Source organism: Microtus ochrogaster, linkage group LG2 (genome assembly GCF_000317375.1).
Source record: "Microtus ochrogaster isolate Prairie Vole_2 linkage group LG2, MicOch1.0, whole genome shotgun sequence".
NCBI classification, from domain to species: domain Eukaryota; kingdom Metazoa; phylum Chordata; class Mammalia; order Rodentia; family Cricetidae; genus Microtus; species Microtus ochrogaster.
In genome coordinates this window covers 45,568,353-45,591,322 of record NC_022028.1, presented here as the reverse complement: position 1 = coordinate 45,591,322, position 22,970 = coordinate 45,568,353, and the positions used below count along the sequence as shown (strand labels likewise).

General features: G+C 47.9%; 1 protein-coding gene across 1 annotated transcript in view; it reads right to left on the bottom strand.

The window, feature by feature from the left end:
- Positions 1 to 22,618, bottom strand: part of Upb1 (beta-ureidopropionase 1) — a 26,871-nt gene extending 4,253 nt beyond the window's left edge. Inside the window, exons 1-6 of the mRNA XM_005360188.2 lie at positions 22,437 to 22,618; positions 16,491 to 16,662; positions 14,074 to 14,161; positions 9,611 to 9,705; positions 6,294 to 6,455; positions 4,348 to 4,517 (exon numbers count right to left, since the gene is read on the bottom strand). Coding sequence (XP_005360245.1) covers positions 4,348 to 4,517; positions 6,294 to 6,455; positions 9,611 to 9,705; positions 14,074 to 14,161; positions 16,491 to 16,662; positions 22,437 to 22,540 — 791 coding nt within the window. The 5' untranslated portion in view covers positions 22,541 to 22,618. The remainder of the gene's footprint in view (positions 1 to 4,347; positions 4,518 to 6,293; positions 6,456 to 9,610; positions 9,706 to 14,073; positions 14,162 to 16,490; positions 16,663 to 22,436) is intronic.
- Positions 22,619 to 22,970: the final 352 nt, after the last annotated feature.

Here is a 22,970-nt window from a genome sequence, read left to right as displayed (position 1 = left end):
CTTTGGAAGAGCAGGCAATGCTCTTAACCTCTGAGCCATCTCTCCAGCCCAGGACTCTGTGTTTTAAAATCGCCACGTTGCATTATCTTCACCATGGCCCATTTTAATGACACTGACCCAGAGAAGAAACAGCTTGAAATTTCCTTAACCCTGGCCTTTCTGTGGCTGCCAGCTGCTCTGTTATGAACTGTCACCACCACTGTCACTCACGTCTCACGCGTCCCTTTTCTCTCTTTGACATCACTTCCTCGGGCCACAATTCTACAAGAACAACTGGGAAAGGGCATGAACTCACGCCGTGAAGTTTACCCCATGAAGCACCAGCCTGCTCTTCCAGAGACCAGGACCAGAGACCGGCTTTTCTAGCTCCTCACACCCTCGAAAGCTGAAGGCTGGGCAAATCTCAGCCAAGGAAGGAGAAACCAATCATTTTTCAACTAGGCTGCTGTGGACCTAAGGGATTATGTGTCCATTACATTGGTTTACTTCTGGAGCTAAGAAAGGTTCAAGATAACAGATTGGGGAGGGCCTTTGCATACATAACACGAGGTAGCTCTCTGGGTTCACCCGGAAGCCTGTGCACACCCACGTGCCCAGGAAGCAGACATCAGGTTTCGCTAGGGAAACCTGAGAGGGAGATGGAGTTCCCTAAATGTATTTAAAATTTTTTGTTACATTTTATTTCCTTATTTTGTATGTGCACATTTGGAGCTCGGGACAACTTGTGGCAGTCGATCCTCTCCTCCCACCACGTGAGGGCCCGGGGACTGAACTCGGGTCCTCCGTCTTGGTGGCGGACGCCTTTACCCTCTAAGCCATTTTTCTAGTCACTTTCCAAAAGTCTTATACATAGCTGGTGAAGGGGAGATACTCCACGAGGTGTCCCCAAGGTTCCACTAAGACCTAGTGGACGGACGACTAATGACCATCTTGCCTTTCAACTGGCAATGGACAGTGAGCTGCATTCAAAGCACCAGGAGACGTATTTCCCAAGTGGAAAACCCGAGGGGAGACCCAAAGTATGACCTTCGCCCTTTGGCTCCAAAGCACCCTTCCTAGACCCAGCCCACACCTCCATCTGCACCTCACGTAAGCAATTGGATAGCTGAGTTCTAGGTTTTTAGGGGCCTGCTGGGAAAATTCTGAATGTGGAGGGATGTTCTTCAAAACATGAGCACCATGCTTCAAAGCGAAAGTAAATTCAATGGTGCCTCTGACATTTAGAAGACGTTGAATACAAATCCATTGAGAATGTAGAGCTTTTCCCATGACCCCAACTATAGTGGGACAGAACACAGACATCGTAGCCAGAGAATTAAAGCCAGCACTTCCTGCTGTACCCATCCATCATGCTCTGGAGGAAGGCAGTTCCAGGTTGGAATGTTTGTGCATAAATTCCCAGAGTTCTTTTAACTTGCGATGATACTTCAGAATCGCCTGGGAGATACACTTCTGGGGATATAGATGAGGGTATTTCCAGAGAGACTTAACTGAGGAGCGTGGCACCCTTATCCAAACTTGGGCAGTACCATGCCTTGGGCAGTACCATGCTATGGGCTAAAGTCCTAGAATGAATTAAAAGGAGGGAGGAAGAAGGTTGCTGAGCAGAAGCATCTCTACCTCCTCCCTGTAGATGTACAGCTCACCCTCCTACTGTTGTGCCTTCCCTGCCACGGGCTAAACCACGGAACCATACGCTTTCCGAATAAACCCTTTCTTTATTTACTTCTTGTCTGACTTTAGGTCCCAGTAACAAGAAAAGTAACTATTCAGGCCATTGATACTGAAAGCGGGGCCTTTGCTTTGAGAAACCTGTTTATGTGGTTCATGGGCCTACTGAGGGAATGCTGAAGTTTGGACCAGAGATGCTGGAGAATGGGCTAAAGAGAGTTAATGGGCCATTTCGGTCAGAATTGAAAAGGCCTGAATGCTAATATAAATTCAGATGGCCAAGACTCTGTTCATAAAGTTCCTCTTAGGGGGGAGCATAGAGGTTTATCAGGAAGTAGGGAAGACACCATTCGTTTTGGATTCTGGCAAAGAATAAGGCTCTATTTATGCCAATATACTTTCACTGGAATCTTGGACATAGCCAAATTCAAAACACATTTGTCTGGCCAAGGAAATTTCAAGATAGCATAGCATTCAGGCTTTGGCGTGGTTATTCCTCTCTGCTCTTATCCACATTTACTGTGAGAGAAAAAGAGACTGCTCGAGGAAAAGCAGAAGACACAGGTGTCTTGAGGACAGAATCCAGCTTGGAAAAAATCAAATTTATTTGAAAAGAAAGATACTGAATTGAGAATGCTCTCAAAAATGGCATTCTATGCTGGAAAACTACTACTTTAGGAAGTGTTTCTCCAGATTCAGACACCAAGCACACAGAGGCCACCATGGCTGTAGTATAAAGGAGGGGGGCAGGCTACATCTCAAGCTAGCAACAGAATTTGGCAGCATTGTTTACATGGTATTGGCTTCTCAGGCATGCAAGTGCAAAAGTTACAGGGTCCTGATAGCTTACATCAAGATTCCAGAAAGCCACGAAAGCCAGGCAGTGTGTAGCAGGGTCAGATTCCATGCAATGGGACTTTTAAGGGCCAATGAATGAAGCTATGAAACCTAAGTTGCTATGGAGATCCCAGGACACTGGAGATGTGGGGGCTGTGGGCCATCAATGGAAGAGATGATCTGCAGGCATGGGAAGGAGCTGGCCCAAGAGAGAGCTACATGGTCTGCCTGAGGCAGAACTAAAAGGGCGGGCTTACTCAGGATTGTAGGAGCCCAGGCGATGCCATCAAGAGCCTCAGAAGCCAGACATGGTGCTTTAAGACTTGGTGGTTATTTCTGCTGGGCATCAGTCCTGCCTGGTCTGCTTTTCCTTGTTAGGCTCCCTTTTAAAATTGGAATGTTTGATCTGTGACATTGTATATTGGGATTGGGATCCTCTCCCCTACCCCACAGAGATTCACAGATATCTTTGAGTCTCAAAAGAGACTCTGGATTTCTGAGCAATGTTGAAACCATTGAGACAACAAGAAGCTGAAGTATGAGAGAGGCCTGAGGCCCGAGGACCAGCAGTGCAAAGTTGTGAGTTAAAAGTCATGTATTTGAGTGTGAAGTACAGCAAACGACTTATGATGGCTAATCTGCATTGTCAACTTGGCAGACACAGTCTCTGGTGAGCCTATGAGAGCATCTCCACAGATATTTGAGAGGAAAAAACGACCCACCCTAAACCCTTATAGCCTTGCAAGCATCCAACCATGAGCTGGGCTCCTAGACTAAGTAAAAAGTAGCAAATGAGAAAACGAGATGAGTGCCAACACTGATGTCCCTTTGCTTCCTGACTGAGATGACCAACTGGCCACATCAAGCTCCTCCTCCCTTCCCCGTCATAATGTCCTAAACCTTCAAGCCACGGGCCAAAATAAACCCTCCTCTCTTTGAGTCTTGTGAGCCGTTCATTCATGGCCATGACAAATAGACATGTAAACCTCCCAACGCTTAGCTTAAGTGGAAGGGAGACATGGCACAATTTCAGCCGTGTGGGCGATCTCAGCCAACTCCCTGCTTTGCATTCCCTCTCATGCACATGCGCTCACCTGCTCCAGCCCTCAGCAGCACAATCTCAGCCAAGTGGGCAATCTCAGGCAATTCCCTGCCTTGCACTTCCGCTCATGCACATGTGCTCACCTGCTCCAGCCCTTAGTGACACCACGACAAAGCAGTCTGACCTCTATTAGAGATGAAGCTGGGGCTCAAATACTTGCTGTTACATATTACTAAAGGGTACCCTTCCACTTGATAAATCAAGTATCCTGGATTATCCTGTGCCTCTGGGTAGTGTTACTCCCTCTGGGCCACTACTCTGGAGGACTGCCCTTCCTTCCAGGCCTGTCAGAGTCAGGGCTCTGGATTCTGAAGACCCTTGTCCCGAGGTCATGCTGGCCAGGCACCCATTGGACTCCACTTAGGAGTCAGGCTTTGAGATTCCAGACCGTCATGCAGGAGGGTGGTTGTATTATCTTTGTCCCAATGTTCAGAATCCCAGCAAAGCTTGCTGCCAACGGAAGAATGGCTCTTTGGGGAGATCAGATTATGCAATGGTCACGTTGAGCACTTTTTCCCCCCTAGTGAAAAACTGGTTCAATGTGCAACAGCCAATCAATCACAGGGCGGCGCAGGGCGGCGATCTAGACAGCCTGATGATTGCACCTGCTCACTATATTTTAGCAAAGCCATGTCTGAACCCCATAGGTTGACCTTGGGCCTGAGGTGGTGAATGAGGTCCAGAAAGCGCCCCCCCCCGTCTCTGCCCCCAGTGACCTGAGTTCTCCCCCCAGTGACCTGAGTTCTCCAATGGTGGCTGAGGGGTTGAAGATGATCTCTGCTCCATTGATGCTGTACATGAGCCAGTTGAGGGGATGGTGCCGTCCGTAGCAAATGTTCACTGCAATCCTGCCAAACTGGGTCTGGAACACGGGGTGGCCCAGGTTTCCCTCCATGTAGTAAGTGGACTGAAAAGGACAAAGAGCTCTACGTTGGTGCCTCAGAGTGGAAACAGCTCTGCTTTCCTCAGCCTCGGCAGAAGTGAGTATCACCAATCTAAAATTAACATTGGGGTGTTGATGTTCCAGAACTGCAGTGTTAACACACACACAAAACCCAGACACAATAACAAAGCAACCCCAAGGGGGAGAACACAATGGCCTAGTATTTAACCCACGATTTGCTTTGTGGTAGATCACATGACTTCCAGAAGAACCTATGGGAAGTTTTTTTTTTTCGAGACAGGGTTTCTCTGTGGCTTTAGAGCCTGTCCTGGAACTAGCTCTGTAGACCAGGCTGGTCTCAAACTCACAGAGATCCGCCTGCCTCTGCCTCCCGAGTGCTGGGATTAAAGGCGTGCGCCACCACCGCCCGGCTTGGGAAGTTTTTAATCACCATACAAGAAAAGGTTGTGGTCAGGTCAATGTTAACATGAATGACCGTGGTCAGGTCAATGTTAACATGAATGACCGACCTCAGCTCCTTATACAGAATGCTAGAGGTGAAAAGACCCAGCCAGGGCAACTCTTCCTGTTTGGAAACTGTATGTCACTTGAATTGGTTTGGGACTTTCCCCACTGACTAAGACTAAACCCAAGAGTAAAACACGCCCTCCACACAGCAGCCTGGTATCCTGCCGAGGGTTCCCTGTAGGACAAGCAAATGGGAACCTTATTCTCCCACCTCCTCTTCCCTGCCTGACCTCCCCGCCCCCCCCACCGAGGCTGCCACTTCCAGGACTTGATGGAGATCTAGTTGAAGGGATGCTAGAGGGCACGCTGGGTCCCAAACAGATCTGCTCCTGGAGCTTTAGGCTTTCTCTCATTAATTTCAAAACTGGCCAGGTTAGATAGCAACCAGGATATGGACCCTAAGCAGGTCCTGCTCTAGTCAGGCCAGGGGTGTCTGCAGGGAGCTAATGATTAACCACGGGGTAAACAAGCAAGCAGTGTGTCTGTCCCACCCCACCTCCAGCTGCTTCTTAGAAACACCGGCTCTTCTGTCTCACCGTAGCCCTGAAGATGGCTTTCTCACCCTGCTGGCCAGCCTAGCCTGAGAGCAGCGTAAATCCTCCATCCAAGGATGCAAGTGTGGGTGCTAAGGATGGGGGTGGTACACCCCAAACTATTGATCCTCTTGAAAAGTCATGTTCAAATCGAGATTTAGTATTCTGGCATTATATAGAGTCCATTTTCTTCTGCCAAATGCCCTCGGCCACCATCCCACTACTTGTGAGTTGGTATTTACCAATCAAAAACAGTCCCTCTCTGAGAATTCTTCACACCAGTGAGCCAAAGGCATCCTGTGTAACCACTGCTGTGCACAGACATTCAAAGACACCTGCACATGTGCTAACTGAGATACCATGTAAGTCACAAAGAACAGCATCCACTGAAACTAGGATTATGTCACGGTTGCCTAGGAGCTCAGAGCCCCTTTCCTGGGGCTCACAGAAATAATCACATATTTGTGCTCTCTTTACTCGCGTTTTAGCTTATGAACCAATTCCCTCAAGGGAATATTGCAGAAACTCAGATCAAGTCCACATGCATATGATGTATGTATAAATCCCATGCTACTGAAAGTTTTTGGGGCTCTAAGCACCTCGTGCCCATGTGATGCAGGGCAATGCTATCAGACTCTCTGGACCCTACAACGGCACTGCCCTGCAGTGTCGTGTGCCACAGCGTCTGGCACAGGATTCCTGCCCGAGAAAGGCCCGAGGAGCTCTGATAGGCACTCACCTCATTGAAGTCGCCCACTCTGGGGATGTGGTTCTTCCTGGTCTTTCCCATGACCGCTCCTGAATTGGAGATCACCACAGCTGTGTTCCACAGAACTCCCCCGTGATCGCGATCTCGTTCCAAAATCGGAGACACCACCACCATATTGTGCTTCCTTGCCAGCTGGGGGAATTGAAAACCATGAAGTTCCTCTTTCAGGTGAATTATTACTTCTTTTTTTAAAACTGGAGAGGAATTTAGCGATGTTCCTAAATAGTTAGACTTGGTTTTTGGCTACTACTTAAAGCAGTGTTTTTTTTAAAAAAAGTACTGAATGTCAGCATTGTCTTGATACCTAGAGCTGGTTATCAAGAATAATCAATAGCCAGATATGGTGGCACACTTTTAACTCTAGCATTCATGTAGCCAGCCTGCTCTATACAGTGAGTTCTAGGTCAGCCAGGACTACACAGTGAGACCGTGTGTGTGTGTGTGTGTGGTGTGTGAATTTGAACAATCATCCTTGTGCAAAGCTGGGATGAGACTATAAAGTGATTTAGGCACTCTAGGAAATTAGTGGAAGTTCCTTAATGTTAAACAGAGAATCGTGACACAGTACCATCCATGCATATACTGAGAAGGCAGGCACTCAGTGAGACAGGTCTACGAACTGATGAGCCCATATTCAGAGACGCACTACTGGTTATCATTAAGAGCCAAGAGGAAGAAGCAGTTTTACTCTTTACCATCAGATGGAGGGCTGAGCAAAATGTAGTGTCTGAAGACAATGAGATTTTTATCTACTCATATAATCCAAGGAATTCCTATCATATGCTCGAAGACCAATGAACCTTGAGAGCACTATGCTAAATGACACCATCCTATGAAAATGCAATATATGATTTTTTTTAACTTATAAAGGAACCCTAGAGTAATGAAATTCACAGACATAGAAAGTAAAATGTGCTTCTCAAGGGCTGGAGGAGAGAGACACCAGGAGACTCTCTAATGGATACAGTGCTCTAGATTCCTGGCACTGGAGACTGATGGTCTATGGCACAGCACTGGGGACACATAGGCAAAAGCATGGTGGGTAGCAAGTTTTACTTTGAGTTGGATTCTTGAGTTACCCTAACCAAGGAGAGGGCACAAAGGCTGGAAGAGGCCATGTTGGGGGATGTGGTGGTTTGAATAGGTTGTCCTCTGTAGACTCTTGGGTTTGAATGCTTGGGCTATAGAGAGTGGCACTGTCAGGAGGTGTGGCCTTGATGGAGGAAGTGTGTCACTAGGGGGGTGGGCTTTGAAGTCTTATATGCTCAAGCTATGCCAGGTGTGGGACTCAGTTCTCCTACTGTTGCCTATGGGACTGGATCTAGAACTCTCAGCTACTTCTCCAGTACCATGTCTGCCTGCATGCTGCCTTGCTTCTTGCCTTGATAATGGATTAAACTTCTGAAACTGTAAACCAGCCCCAATGACATGTATTCCTTTATAAGTGTTGCCATGGTTATAGTGTCTCTTCACAGCAATAGAAACCCAGACTAAGACAGGGAGTGTACTGTGGAATGGGAGGGGAAGCTTTGGATCAAGATACATTGTATACATGTATTAAACTGTCAAAGAATAAATGGAAGATACTTACAGATAAATAAAATGGAGTCAGGTATGGTAGCTAACACCTGTAATCCTAGAACTTGACGGGCTGGGGTGAAGAGAATTATGAGTTTATGACTAGGTTGGGTGACATAGTGAGCTCCAGGCTACTAAGCCTAGAGGAAGACCCTGTCTCCCAAAGATTTGTGATGAATTATCATTATTCTTCTTATCTACACCAAGATATCTTGCCATTGAGTCTGTTTTGTGCTCTGATACCAAGAGTAGAAAGCAGGTGGCTCATAGAGAACAGAGATTTGTCCTTGGCATTCTGGACCCAAGGAAGTCAGTCCAACAGCAGCAGCCAGCAGCTGCTGGGCCTCTGTGTGGAATTATCCGAGGGTGGGGGCAAGAGAGGAGGAAGAGGCTGAACTTGCTTTTGTTAAAAGAAAAACACTCCGGAGCTAAAGAAAAACACTCACAGGAGCTTAATCCTCAAGACCTGACCACCATTATCATATGCCTCCTGACAGCACTCATCTTACATATTTTTACCCCAGCAACTTTGGAGAACACATTCAAGCCATAGCAGGCAGTAAATTCTTTCTGTCTCCAATACGGACATCAGGACCTGTTGACTGGCAGCTTCAGATGGTCGCTTGTTCTCCACACCACCTAAGCCACCATTACCTGTGACCTCAGTAAAGGACGTTGGTTCTTCTTGAGTCTTCCTGGCAGCAGCTCTAACCACACTCTCCCTCAAGCCCTCATCTAGGCTTGCTGATGGAAACAGTCCTCACCCGGGCCCCCTTCTTTTACCACAACAATGAATCAATAGCTCGATGAGAGGCTTTCCCCCTAGCTTGAGAAAACGGATGTTTAGAATCACCATTTTGTCCTGATAAAAATCAGAGTAGCTATGGCTCTGCCCCAGACTCTCTTAAGTCTGAATGAAAAGAGAAACAAAAGTGTTGCTCTTAGAGCCAAAACAAGGACTCATCGCCAGTAATCCCTTGACTACATGGGCTTTTCTGATAATGGCTTTACTAACATATAGTTCACACAGCACAGAATCGTTCTTTCAAGGTGTATAAATCATTGGTGTTTGGCATATTTCCAGAGTTGTGCAATTGTTTCAACAGGCTGAGTTTGGCACATTCTGATCGCCCCTCATGGAATCCCTGCACCCTACAGCAGTCACCCCCCTTTTTTCCTCATCCCTGTACCCTGCTTTTCTCCCTCCTGTCTCCAGAGATTTGGCTATTGCGGGCAGTTTGGATAATTGGGATCAGATCACACGCGTCACAAGGTTTTCATCGGGAAAACGGAAAACCACTTCCTACACCATGAGACAGACGGTGTATTGACGCTTTCGCTGAGTTACACAAACATCAAACGGGGCGGGCAAAGGTCTAGAGGAGATAAATGTCACTTAGCCCTGCGTGCTAGCGCTGCCATTTGCCAGATTTTCCATGAAGTCACTCCAAACCATCCCTCCCTGGGCTGCAGCTCTGCCCACAAATAAAGCCAAGGAGAGCTCTCGTAGCTCTGAAACCAGGAACTTGAGCGAAAGGAGACCCCGCAACAAGGAAAGTGTCAAAGTCCCAGCTAATCTCATCTGGCCAAACAAGCGCAGTTGCATTTTCCACAGTAAAAGGGCACATCTGACAGCTGCAGTTGTGCTCACAACCTGCGTGGGTTTGCCCGCCGTCACCCCCCGGGGGGGGGCACAGTTCATGTGTCACCTTCTGACAAAACCTGGTAGTGAGCCCATCCTCTGCCGACTCAGCAAATTCTGTCCAAGGCAGTTTCTCGCGGGTGCAAAAAGCGAAGGGCATATCTAGGAGAAAGAGAAAGGTTAGCAGTGAATCCTATGGTCCCCTAGCGAGTGTCCTCAGTCCAGAGCAGGTCACCACCGGGATCTTTCTTTTCCTGGGGACAGGGAGATGATGTGACAAGAGTTGAAAAACCACTGGGCAGGAGGCGCATGCCCAAAGATAAAGGCAGCACCTCCACGATCTCTAGCTAGACCCTGCCAGGGCTTTAATTCAGTGGAAATATTTTATCGAACTGTGTTTTGTTTGTTTATTTGGTTGTGGTCTGCTATGTTTATTGGGGGGGGGGCGGGTCTTTGGGCAAACTGATCATTCTAGCACTGATTACACCACCACATATCTGTTTTATCAGTGCTCAGGATTAGAACCAGGGCCGTACATATGTTGGACAAATGCTCAACCACCGAATCGCATCCTCAAACCATAAGTCATTGGTTTGTATTTGCTTTGTTTTCCAACACTGGATACATACACATACAGCAACAATACAGAACGTGTGTCGTCCCCACCCAGGATGTGGGTCAGAGGGATCACACTAGGAGAAGACCCGGGGCTCTCTGCTGTGTATGATATTGTTATAGTACCCGGGGCACATCTGAGGCACGCAACAATGCAGTTATCTTTATATCTTCCATTGTGGACACAACCTGATATATGGCCATGATTAACTATGTCTTTCTTGTCCTGGAAGCAGCGTGGTGGTAGGGCACCTATCCAGCATACTTGAGGCTTAGCTAGATCCAGACTCTCCACTACAGAAATGCAAATGTTTTTCATTACTAGTCATGCTGGGTGTCCTGCCGCATGTTTCCTGGGAATCCTGGATCCATCCTCTCTTCGCTGTTCACATTCTCTGCCCATTGCCCTGGTTGCTTGCTACCGGTTTGTTGTTATTTGTTTGTTTTTTCTTGATTTGAGATACTGTGTGTGTTGACTGGGCCCATTGGGTATGTTTGTTTGTTTGTTTGTTTATGTTTTATTTTTTGAGACAGAGCTTCCTGGTGTAGTCTCAGCTTTCCTGGACTCTGAAGACCCTTGAATTTATAGAGCCCCGCCTGCCTCTCCCTCCTGAGTGATGGAATTAAAGGCATGCACCACCCTTGTCTGTCCCCATTCAGTAGTCTTTAGCTTCCTGTCTTACAGAAACCCATCTTCTTTGTTTTAAATTGACTAACTGAATGGATGTTCCCTTAGATGTTTGCTGTTGCTCTTGTGGTTCCAAACTGACCCATTTTCAAGAAACACATCACCTCATGACATGACCTGGTTGTGTTTAGCATCGGCATGGAGTTTAGGGATCACAACAATGGCCAGTGTTGGCCAAACATGGTGCCTACCATGGGAACGGACAGCTCAACTCGCACGCCTTGCAAAGCCGGTGTGATCCTTTCCCCTTCATATCAAAGAAAGAGATGCCACAACTTCACATGTCTCCCCATCTCAGTAAGCCTGATCCCAAAGCCACACTGAGCAAGCTTGCTACCAAAAGCACTGTCAACCACCCAGATACACAGCAGGCAAAAGATGTCGTCAACAGAGTCCAGGAAACCTTGGTTCCAGAATCAAGATTCTCTGAAGTCCTTTCAGTCCAGACAAGAGAACTATTTTAAGAAAGCCAGCAAGAAGAACTGCTAATAACAAAAATATTCCCTAATGACCATTAATTCTCAGCTTCCAGAACATAAGAAGTGACTTAAGCGTCCCCAGAGAACAGCATTTCCCATGCTGATTTCATTTCAAGTTGCTACGGGTTCCAGATTTCTGTTTCCCTTCGAATGACTTCTTTTCCTGTATACATAAATATCCTGATACAAATAAAATTGCCAAAGAGAAGATATTGAATGGAAATTAAAGGAAGCAGGGGTTACAAAAATCCCAGTCAGGATTTTGAACTAGAGAGTGAAAGGTTTCACATTCTCAGACCTAACATTGAGTCAGCCTCATGACTGAGACATTACTTTGTTCTTAAGAACTGCTGGCCTAGAGCAAAACACATTGATTATACCAGACAGAGTGCTACATACCCAGAACCCCAGGACTCAGAGGGTCAGGCAGGATTGTCCTGAGTTTGAGGCCAACCTGGGCTACATAGAGAAATCCTGTATCAAAAAAAAGCAAAGAGAATGAGATAGTTTATGGTCTTGGAAGGTGTACTAGCTACCTTGTTATTGCTGTGATAAAAATATCATAACCAAAAACAACTTACAGGAGAGTTGACTTTGGTTTACAGTTCTAGAGGGAAATCCCATGATGGTGGGGGAGGTACGACAGCAGGTAAGCAAGAAAGCTGGGAGATCACATTTCTGATCTCACCCACACATAGGAAGGAGAGAGAGAGAGAGAGGAGAGAGAGAGAGAGAGAGAGAGAGAGAGAGAGAGAGAGAGAGAGAAGCTTCGCCCACTCCCGCTCTCTTCCTGTCTCTGTGAGTCTGGAGTCAACCTGGCCTACATATTTTCAGGATAGCCAGGGCTATGTAGAGAGACCCTGTCTCAAAAAACAAACAAACAAACAAAATCAAAAACTAAACCTCTAAGATTATTATTATTATTGGCAAGGAATAAGAGAATGCAGGAAAACATAGAAAGACCCCAGGATCTATACTGAGAGACGCCCCCAAACATTTAGAACAATAGATTTCAAAGGGCACACACACACACGATGGAAAACACTCACAAACTAGCAGTATTAGCAAAGCCGAAAGACCTACAACCTGCCAGAGAAAAGTAAGCAAACCAAAGGCATCGAATGACTCCTAAATCTAAGCACCTTTGAGCCCGCCCACAAGCACAAGGTGCTAGAGGCCAATGGAGCAAGGGATCCCAACATGTGAAGGTAACGAATTTCTTTTTTTGTGTGTTTGGTCGTTTTTTGTTTTTTTTTTTCTTCCTTCTTTTTTCTTTTTATTTGGTAACGAATTTCTAACGCAGAATTTGAGATCGATTTAAACCAGGCAAGTTGTGAAGACACAGAGCTCACGCAGGAATCAAGAGGCTTATCTCAAAAGCTCTCCTCAGGGAGCCTTGCTGTCGGTTGAAGTAAACAGAAGGGAAAGGGTTACTCCTTCACAGTTAAGGCAGAGCCGAGCGCTATCTCTGAGTGGCCAGCAGAGGGGGCAACTAATTCATACGGAAGCCATCCGAAGCCTGTGGATTCTCTCTGGCATGGAATTGATAGACTGCTTAATGTTTCTTAAAAAAAAGGTTTAAGGGATTTAGAAACTAATAGAAACGGTGTAAGACAAGACTTAGATGTAGAACACAAGGCAAATTTTAGGGGAAGCAAAGTGAATCAGGACAAAATGGCTTGGCCGAGACGGAATAGGGCGAGCACGGGAAGGTGTGTGCACACGTGTGGAGGGCGGCTGTGTGCATCACAGTAAAGGGCACACAGATGATGCAAACTAAAAAATCAGGGGACTGGAGAGATGCCTCGGTGGACAAAGGAGCTTGCCTGACCGCCTGGGTTCAACCTCCAGGTCCCACATGCTGGAGGGAGAGAGTGAGCCCCTGCAGGTTGTCCTCTGACCTCTGTGTGATGCATATACGTGCGTGCATGTGTGTGCGTGTATATACACATCACATATAAATGTTTGAAAAGCTGAAAATTAAGTAGTAGCTACAGAAACCAGAGGAAATTCCCCCGGAACCCACTGAGTGTTGAAAGCATTGTCCAGGAGAATACTTAGTTTTATTTTTGATAACAGATTATGGACTCATTTTATTTCTCTGACAATTAAGACATAACAGATAGCATGAAGAAAAGGTACATAGTACTAAACTATAAACAACAGAAGACTCTGTTTTACATAAAGAAGAGGGCCCTGAGCTGCCTGCCACAGGAGGTGAGGGAGACTAGCTGGAAGGAATTCACAAAAGCTAAGTTGCAGGGTGTGGATGACACTCGGTCAGGGAGGGTGTACTTGGCCTGTGCAGAGCCAAGCTTTGATTCTCTGAGGCTAAAAGGGAAAAGGCTGACACTGTCGGTACCTGGTGATTTTACCTGGATCCACCCATGAGAGAGGGAGGGAAGGGACAGTGGCTTCTTGGTTTCTAGTAGTGTTAAATACATTGTCTAGGTCAGCCATCCTGACACATGCTTGAAATCTCAGCACTCGGGAGGCAGAGGTGGGCAGATCTCTGAGTTCGAGGCCAGCCTGGTCTACAGAATGAGTTCCAGGGCAGCAAGGGCTACACAGAGAAGCTGTCTTTAAAACAAAACAAAACAATCAAACAAAAGCCACCACCACCAAACAGACAGAAGGAAAAAAAAGGAGATCAAAAACAAAAAACAAAAACCTCAGGCAGCAGATAGTCTTGAGATAAAGCACATTGGTTTAAAGGTGGTTGAAAAAAAAACCATGACAGAGACTTACTCCATGCTTCCTGGAAACAAATGATATTGACCCCACACATGGCAGCCACCTCCACAATAGCCTCTATACGTTTGTGGAGAGCAGAGACCTGGCAAGTCAAAAAGCAAGGATTAGAATATGGCCAGTACTATTGTTGAAGCAAAAGAATTTACCCAGATGCAGCTAGAACAGCAAAACTCCCCATGTGACCCCCAGAGAAGAAGAAAGAAGGGGGTGGGAGTTTTAGTGTCTGTTATTTTCGTCAGACCCAAACCTGCAAGGTAGATGGAACGAAAGCACCTCTAGGCTCCCCCAGATACGGACTCGGCCCCTCTCGGCCCTTCATCTCTCTATACCATCAACCCCTATCCCACCTTACCCTACTTGTGATGGAGAAACAGCATCTTTCTCATGGTGTTGCTGAACAATGTGAATGAGTATGGCTGTAACTTCCAGTACACAGAGCAGGGGTGTATCCATGTACAGGGACGGACACACACACACACACACACACACACACACACACACACCCCACACTCTAGACCAGCTGCATCAAGGTTTCACCGGACCGCGCTGCTGCTCCCGCTATCCTGGAAGATCTGGCTTTTTGGTTGGTTTAAACCTTAAGTCAGCCGGGATGTGTTCTGAGCCAGGAGTGTGCCGCCGCCCCAGTCTTCCAGAGGATGCCATCCTTATCCCACCTCACCCTCTCAACTGTCCCACGACAAACTCTCTCCGCTATCTGTGGGCAGTACAGGCCCTACTGTGGTACTATGGTTCTTCTGCTGTTTGTCACTCAGAGGACCCTGCAGGGTCCTTGGAGGGAGGGGGCGGGAGGTGGGGAAGGAAAGATACTTGTCATTTGTGTCCTGGCATAATGTCTGGTTCCCAGAAGACAGTCAGGTATGTTTGCTGAGAAAAAAAAAAAAAAAAAGGTTGGGGGGGGGGGGCAGGTGGAAATCCTGGGAAGGAGATTCTTCCCTGTTGTTCTTAGTCTTCCCAGGAGGCCGTGAGCTCCAGTCAGGCTCAGCACCATCAACATGCAAAGTCTACGTCTGGGTACAGTGGGGCTGAGAATGTCCTTGTCCCTACAGCTTGACAAGCTAGATGACAAATGTGTTCACAAACAACAAATCCAGGGAGAAAAGTGAGCTGGGGATTATTACATCTTGTGTGTATCTGTGGTGTGTGTGTGTGTGCGTGTGTGTATCTGTGTGGTGTGTGTGTGTGTGTGTGTGTGTGTGTATCTGTGTGGTGTGTGTGTGTGTGTATCTGTGGTGTGTGTGTGTGTGTGTGTGTGTATCTGTGTGGTGTGTGTGTGTATTGGGGATCAAACTATAGTCTCACATACACCAAGAGAATGCTCCATCCCTGGCTTATGCTACTTCACTTGTATCTGTCTTTCTCCTCTTCTTCTTCTTTTCCTTTTTTTCCCCTTTGTCGAGACAGGGTTTCTCTTTAGGCTTTGGAGCCTGTCTAGGAACTCGCTCTGTAGACCAGGCTGGCCTTGAACTCACAGAGATCCACCTGCCTCTGCCCCCCAAGTGCTGGGATTAAAGGCGTGCACCACCACTGCTTGGCTCCCTGTCATCTTTTAATAAAACTGGGAATGTAACTCTGTGTAATAGTGATTGCCTAGTAGGCCGAGTCCCTGGGCTGTTTCTCCACTACCTACTAACACGCAAGTGTGTGCACATGCACGCACGCGCGCGCACACACGCACACACACACACACATCCTGGAATTCAAATGACCTGAGGTTTCCTGCAGAATACTTAAGAATTATCAAAGTGTCTGGAGATTACCATGATAGACAAAGCCAAAGTTCCAGCAAAACCTTCTCTTTTGATACAGCTATGACAAGCTGTATAAATAAACCACTGGCATCTGTGACATGATATTTTAGAGAACTGTAAAATATTACCACATTGATATTTTAGAGAACTGTAAAATAGTACCATAACCATAAAGGAATGTCTATCATACTTTCATAACCTGTGGGACTTTGGGTAAACAGACATCTAGGCATAGTGAGCTCCTGGCTTTATGATAAGCAGGAAAAGACACAAGTATGACTGGTCAGTGTGTCCTGGCAAAGGCGGCCTTGGGAAAGCAAGCATGCTGGGGAGCCAGCTCGAGCTCCAGAGGGGTACTTTCCCAGTTGGCGAGGGAAAGGAATTTCAGGTCAGGGGTGGTAGAAGTGGCCGAAGGGTGATGGAGATGAGGAGGAGTGAGGAGGAGTGAGGAGGAGAGGAGGAAGAACAAGAAGAGCTAGGCGCAAGACGGGAAGGAAGAAGAAAAGGCAGAGAGAGGTGACTCAGATGCCCTTCCGGTGCTCTAGCTATGGAACCCCAGGACAGCCTGCCAGTGACTGCACCATGGGACAAGCCAGAGCCAGAGCCCCCGTTATATGTACGTTGTTAAAACAAAGACCGCACCTGTTCTGCCACAGGGGCAGATGTGGGGAGTGGGATCCTGTTCTGAACGAGCCCCACACGCACGATCTGGGGGCATCTCTGCTGCTCCTTGGCTGCCCCGAAGGCGTATCCCTTCAGTTCAAAGTTTCTTTCTGAGGCAGTTTCTAAAGCTTTTCTGGGCAGATCAAGATTTCTGAAAAGGCAGGAGAGAAGAGAGAGAGGATTTTGAAGTGTCTGATATATTACTCCCCTACCCCGACCCCTGGGGGATCAGATGTAGAGTGTGGGCTTAGCATGTGTGAAGCCCTGAGTCAGATCCAGCACTGACAAAAACCCAGGCCCACCCCACCACCTCTCTGTAGTTGCTTCTCAGATAAAGAAGAGCTGTGGAGTGTCTCTTTTGGAAAGCCTTCAACAGGGCCAAGAGACCTGTGGAACGGTCAGGCTGGGATATAAATGAACACTGCTACCCTGATGTGAACTGGGGGACCTAGCATGCAGGAGGCCTGGCAAAGGGAGGAAGTGCTATCTATCAACAGGCTGGTGCTTGGAACTACAGAGGATCAGGGCAAAGACGACAGCCCCAGCGGCCAACCCAGATAGGAAGGAATTGGCTCCAAAAAAAAAAAAAAAAAAAGCGTTTGAACCAGAATCAGAGGGCTGTGTGGATCCTAGGGTTTGGGCCATCTGTGCTACCAGAAAGGGGCGATGGGGCTCAGGAGGAAGGCTGGATGGAGGCCAGGAACTGCTAAAGGAAAGAGAGGCCCTGCACTCATTGGCCCCTCGGGAAGCTGAGTTTCAGGAAGTCAGCCTGGAGCCTTGTTCTCTGACACTCCTTCAGCTAGTTCCATGCCTGGTAAGGATAGGTGCCCGGTGGGTGCTGGCTTGATGGGGTGCAAGTGTAAACGTTTACCCAAATTTGTGGTTCATTATCAGCCACTAGAGGACTATTTCCCTTCTACCACAGAGACCACAGGTCAGGCAGCAGCTACCTCCTGGGGCCTGCTGCATGCCCAGGCCTGGGGTAAAACCCCAGGGGCACAGTTCATGGCCCAGGGCCAGGAAGACCTTACCATCTAAAGGCAAAACGATTATGAAATACCAAGAACACATCAAAAAATAACCTGACAGGCGTTACCTAATAATAATATTTCTCTCCTACTTGAAGCCGCTCTCTTAAAGACATTTCTTTCAAAATCACAGCCCTGTCAGCCCAAGCCCCCTGTCTCCACCCCCTGCCAGGAGCTCTCCCTGACAGCTGTGAGCTGGGCTCCGCCCCTGACAATCAGCCTGCTTTTCAAACAGGCAAGGCTCCCTTTCCTCTGCAGGTTAGAAATAGCTGTGCTGCCCACACCTGGCCTCCCCTCACTGTGACTGCCTCACAGAGTCCTCCCACCCTCGGGTGGAGGGGCCCCTCTTGTGGGTCTCAGACCCTGGGAAGGTGGAAACAGTCTCACAGCTTCCCGGGGGCTACACGCTGAGGACATGCAGACACCCGTGTCACAGGGTGTGTGCTGGTTTCCCAAAGGCTATGGGCTCAGGGGCCAGGCTGCCCTTCCAGAGCGTCCTGTGGTCTCAGTCCAGGAAGATGGCAGGTGCAGCAAGCCCAGCTTGCAGGCAGGAATGCAGGCAAGATGGCAGGTGCAGCAAGCCCAGCTTGTGGGTGGACATCTCTGTCTACCGCACCCCTCAGCATCTGCCTTCTGAGCACCACTGTCCTGCTGTGTTAATCTCCCCTTCTGTCCTGAGTTCCCTGTGAGTCCATTGCTGTCCCCACCTCTGCCTTCCTGAGACTGTGCACTGGGTAATTCCCAGCTCCCTCCCTGCAGACACTTATCCCCTTGGTCCTGAGGGGAGGGCAGGCCAGGCTGCTCCATCCTGCTGTCTGTCCCTGTAGTTCAGTGGTCCTCAACCTTCCTAATGTGGCGACCCTTTAATATAGTTCATGATTGTGGTGACCCCCAACCATAAAGTCATTTTGTTGCTACTTCCTAACTGTAATTGTGCTACTGTTATGAATCGCAATGTAAACATCTGATATGTGACCCCAAAGGGGTCGAGACCCACAGGTTGAGAACCACTTCTGTGCTTTTTTTTGTTTTCCGTTCCTCTGCCTCTCTTGCTATGAAGAGCCTCAACTCCCCTCTCCTTACCGCCACTTCAAGGAAGAAGGCCTGTTAGTTCTCATTCTGGCTCCAACCCACATTCCTGGGTCTCTCTCTCCTTACTAGGGCCGAGGTAGACCTGCCTTCAGGGCCCTAAGCTTCTGCTTTCTCAGCAACCTCTCGCATTGGGAACTTCATCTCTCTTCCTGCGCTGGCTCTTCGCCGTTCGTTCTTTCAATTATTCAACTAGAGCCTTGGCACAGAGGAAACATGTTTGCGGAGGGGGCAGATCGCAGCCCAGGGGGAAGAAAAGGAAAAATAAGTCTTCTCCAAGTGTTGGTTCCAAACCTCAACGGCAGCCAGCGCTCTTAATCTTTGTGCATCCTTCCAGAGAGCTTCAGAAATGCCAGATGTACTGGCAGCCTTCTGCATTTTCTGCTCTTCATCTTGCCTGTTTCTCTTGGTAACACAGAGGCACGTGGGCATAATTTTTCTATCAGTGAGGGACTACATGGATTACTTCAGCTCCCTGTGAATGTAGTGGACCCGAAAAAGTCCCATCACCTTGTGACATCTTAGTTGTTATGACATTATTATACATTACATGACTGGGTTTGTCGTGATCCTGATATCAGCACACACAGTAGAGCCAGTCTTAAAAAGCCCAGCATATACAGTTATGCACAGAACATCATACTTGATCATAATAACCAATAACTGTGTTACTGGTTTCCGTACATGCTTCAGTTTTAAATTAGAATAGACCATAACGGTTAATATGAAGCAGGACACTGTATTGCACCAGCATAATATCTCATATTCATAATCCTTCCTGAAGGCATCAAGTGTCTATGGAAAAGGGCTACAGCTTAGGTGGTCCCTACTTATTGTGCTGACTGATTTTTATTATCTTGATGCAAAATCTAGACATTATCCAGGAAAGGGAAATCTCTATTGATGGAGCACCTCCATCAGATTAGCCTGTAGGCAAATCTGTGGGGGTAATTTCTTAATTAATGATTGATGTGGGAGGGCCCAGCTCACTGTGGGTGGTGCCACTCATAGGTTCTAAAAGAAAGCAGGCTGAGCAGGCTGTGATGAGCAAGCCAGTAAGCAGCTCCCCTCCACGGCCTCTGCTTCAGTTCCTCCCTCTGTGTTCCTGCCTTTAGTTCCTGTCCTGACTTCCAGGATTGACTGTGTGGTATGAGCTGAATTAAACCCTTTCCTCCCTCCATTGCTCTTGGTCATTATTTTTATCACAGCAATAGAAAGAAAGCTAAGACATCTAGCATGTGCCAAGCCTCCTAAATTCCATTCCTAGCACCACATGAGAAAAATCTCACAGAGATCCGCCTGCCTCTGCCTCCCAAGTGCTGGGATTAAAGGCGTGCGCCACCACCGCCTGGCACATCCTGCCATTTTCACTGAGTAAGATTCTGTTTTGATGACTTCTGGGGAACGGTGAGTCTGGTTTCTCCAACAGTTTCTGTTCACCAAACAGTCACAACAGATGCTTTACCATCGTTGCTACTGCACCCAGAGGATTCTACCAGGTAAAGTTGTTGGCAGTCTTCTAATGGGGTCCCTATCACGGCTGACCAAAGAGTCCTGCTTTGGCTGCCAAGGCTTCATTCTGCTCAATATGATATTCCTGGAACCTCATGGACGCCCTTCGTGTCGTTCTTTAATATTTCTGTAAGCGACGTTCTGAATGTTCAGGTTTCACGTCTCCTGGGAAGTCTTCGATACAGTCAAGAACGTGGGTTTCTGAACTTCCACATTCCCAGGAATTCCTAGCATGCAAGAGGCCTTGAGTTTGGGTCTCAGTGCCACCAAAAACAAACAAACAACAAATAACACCCCATCAAGGGCAGAAACTGCACGTTACCAATCGTCTCTTGATTGTCCTAGGCAGAAATAAGCAAGCGGCAAATGCTGAAGGGATTAGTGAACGCCCCTCGGTTCTGTTCTCTGAGAATCTCATCTGTTTGGTGTAGGCTTTCTCACTTGGCAAATATTTAATAAGCATTGTCAGTGTACTGGGCATAGCAACAAATCTGGAGATACTGCGTTGCAGGGAAGTAGCTGGGTACAAACCGGCCTCTGAAGAACAAACAAGGGTTTAAGTAGGAAGAGTTTTTATGTATTTTAAAGATAGAAAAATTTTCTGTCTTTAGGTGGGAATCTGCTCACAGTCAAACCTCACCCAAGCGCAAGAACTGAGCATGCCCGTTCACACCTTAAGAGATAAAGTGTGAAAAGGCTGTCAGGGAAACAGAACCCAAGGGAAGAATGAAAAATGAGAGAAGGGCCTTGCTCAGTTAGTGGGAGTCAGGCCCCAGAGTTAGGGCCTGGCAGTTACAGACTAGCCCTGGTTAGCATTTTAGCCTCCGTTGCTATTTTACCCTACTCTGTGGTTCTCCAAATGCTGATACAATCCCTCCACTTGGTAGTCCATGGCCTGGCCCTCCCCTACCCAGGGTGTATACCAGTCACCTCTGGGGGAGACATGTCTGTCTTCATAATGCCCCTCAATTTTACCTCTGATGCTAACAGTGCCAATTCCATGGTTACTCACTTTACCCTTAAAACAAAGCAATTGGGCCATCCCTAGAAATTGGGGTAGGATACTCCTTGTTTTGTTTAAAAATAACAACAACAACAATAACAACAACAAAAACCTTCTTTGGAAGTCTGGATTCTGTACTTCTCATGTGACTAATTTCCTGCTGTTGTATGGTTTTCTATGGGGCTGTAGAACAACAGCTCTGATATGCCTGGCAGGCCACTGAACTACACTACCCATCCGCATGACTGACTGGTCTTGCAAACACCATAGGAAGTAGAGCATTTTGGGGGTCACCTAGCCCCTCATAGCTTATGGAGAGTTGTTCTTTGGTGGGGGGGGTTGGAGGTTTTTTTTCCCCCCCAAAATGCCAAAGACATTGTTCTTCCACACACTTGCTGTGTTAGATTTCGTGGATGAGGCCTCCCTGCAGGGACTCTAAAGTTGCTGGGAACCACTTGATTTCATTAATTCTCTTTGGCTGATCAAGGTCCTACTACAAGGTCATGGGCCCTTGGCGAGGTCGCGGAGCAAACAGGCTGGATTGAACACTCCGCTGTGAGCAATGGGCTGGAAAGAGGTTTAGCAAGGTTCAGAGTCTACGTGTCATTCTAACAGCCGAGAAAACCCCCTACAGGGTACAGGGTTGAAGCCCAGGACAAGGACATAGTCCTCTTAAAGACAACTTTCTGGTTGCTCCAGAAAAACGGATTGAAAAGAACATCCAGGAGGGGGTACTTTGTCCAGCTCCGTTTTACCAGACGCCAAACAGCACACTACTCTAAAATAGAAGTCTGGGGACCCACTGCCAGATCGCCCATTGTGCGAAAACGTTGTGCTGCCAATTCTCTTGGCTTGACAGTTCGGAAACTTCTTAGCTAGTTTGGTTGAGCAGGCCTCCACCTCCAAGATGCTAGGCCACAGAAGGAAGGAGAGATCAGAGGACCCTAGTCGGAGGCTCTGGACAGAACCCCAGAGAAGAAGCTGGGAGTCGGGTCAGAGCTAGGAACTTACAGAGAGAGCTTGAAGAGACAAATTCCCGTTCTTCCTATTTTGTTTTACACAAGGCGTGTGTCAGGTGGCGGCGGCAGTGGGGGGCCTGAAAGTGGTTTGTAAGGGTCACCCTCTAAGGGCTCTTTCCTCACAGTTCGGTCTATGGCCTCTGCCAGCCTACATGATTCCTCATCCCAGCCCCCACAGAGCCATTCTCAGCCCAGAAGCCCTCCCCAAGTCCACACATGGTGGCTACAATCCCACCCCCGCACCACCCCCAAACTCAGCCTCTGGATCCCTGACCTAGTCTGCTTGCCATAGAGAATTCGCTTCACCTCCCCCAAATCCTCAGGCGGCAGATGCTTTTCCAGGCACTGCTCCAGGGACTGCCACTCAGGTCCCGCCATGGCCAGAGGCTGCAGGTTCTCGTGTCCCACAGGAATGTTCTGCCTATGGGCCCCAGGGTTGGGAGGAGACAACCGTGGACTTCTGGCAGCTCTTCAACTGCAGTGTATTGGATTCTCAGGGGGGAGGAGGGCCCATGAGCAGACAACACTCTTCTCACGCCTCTGCTGACAGCAGCCAATCCGTGCTCAGGATGTTCATAGTGAAACCGCCCCATTGGCTCACCATGGGGCGAGTGCCAGACTTGGCCAGACTTGCCTTCTGGACCGGTGTGGGTCACAGCTGGAGGCTTTCCCTGGAAGCTTTCCCTAGCCTGGCTGTCTCCTCTCTCTTTCTTCTCTCTTGCTCTCCCTCGTCCCTGGAACTCACCCTCTCTGCCCCAGGTATATGATAGGCGGTTCTCGAGACCTGGGCTGAGGTCATTTGACTTGG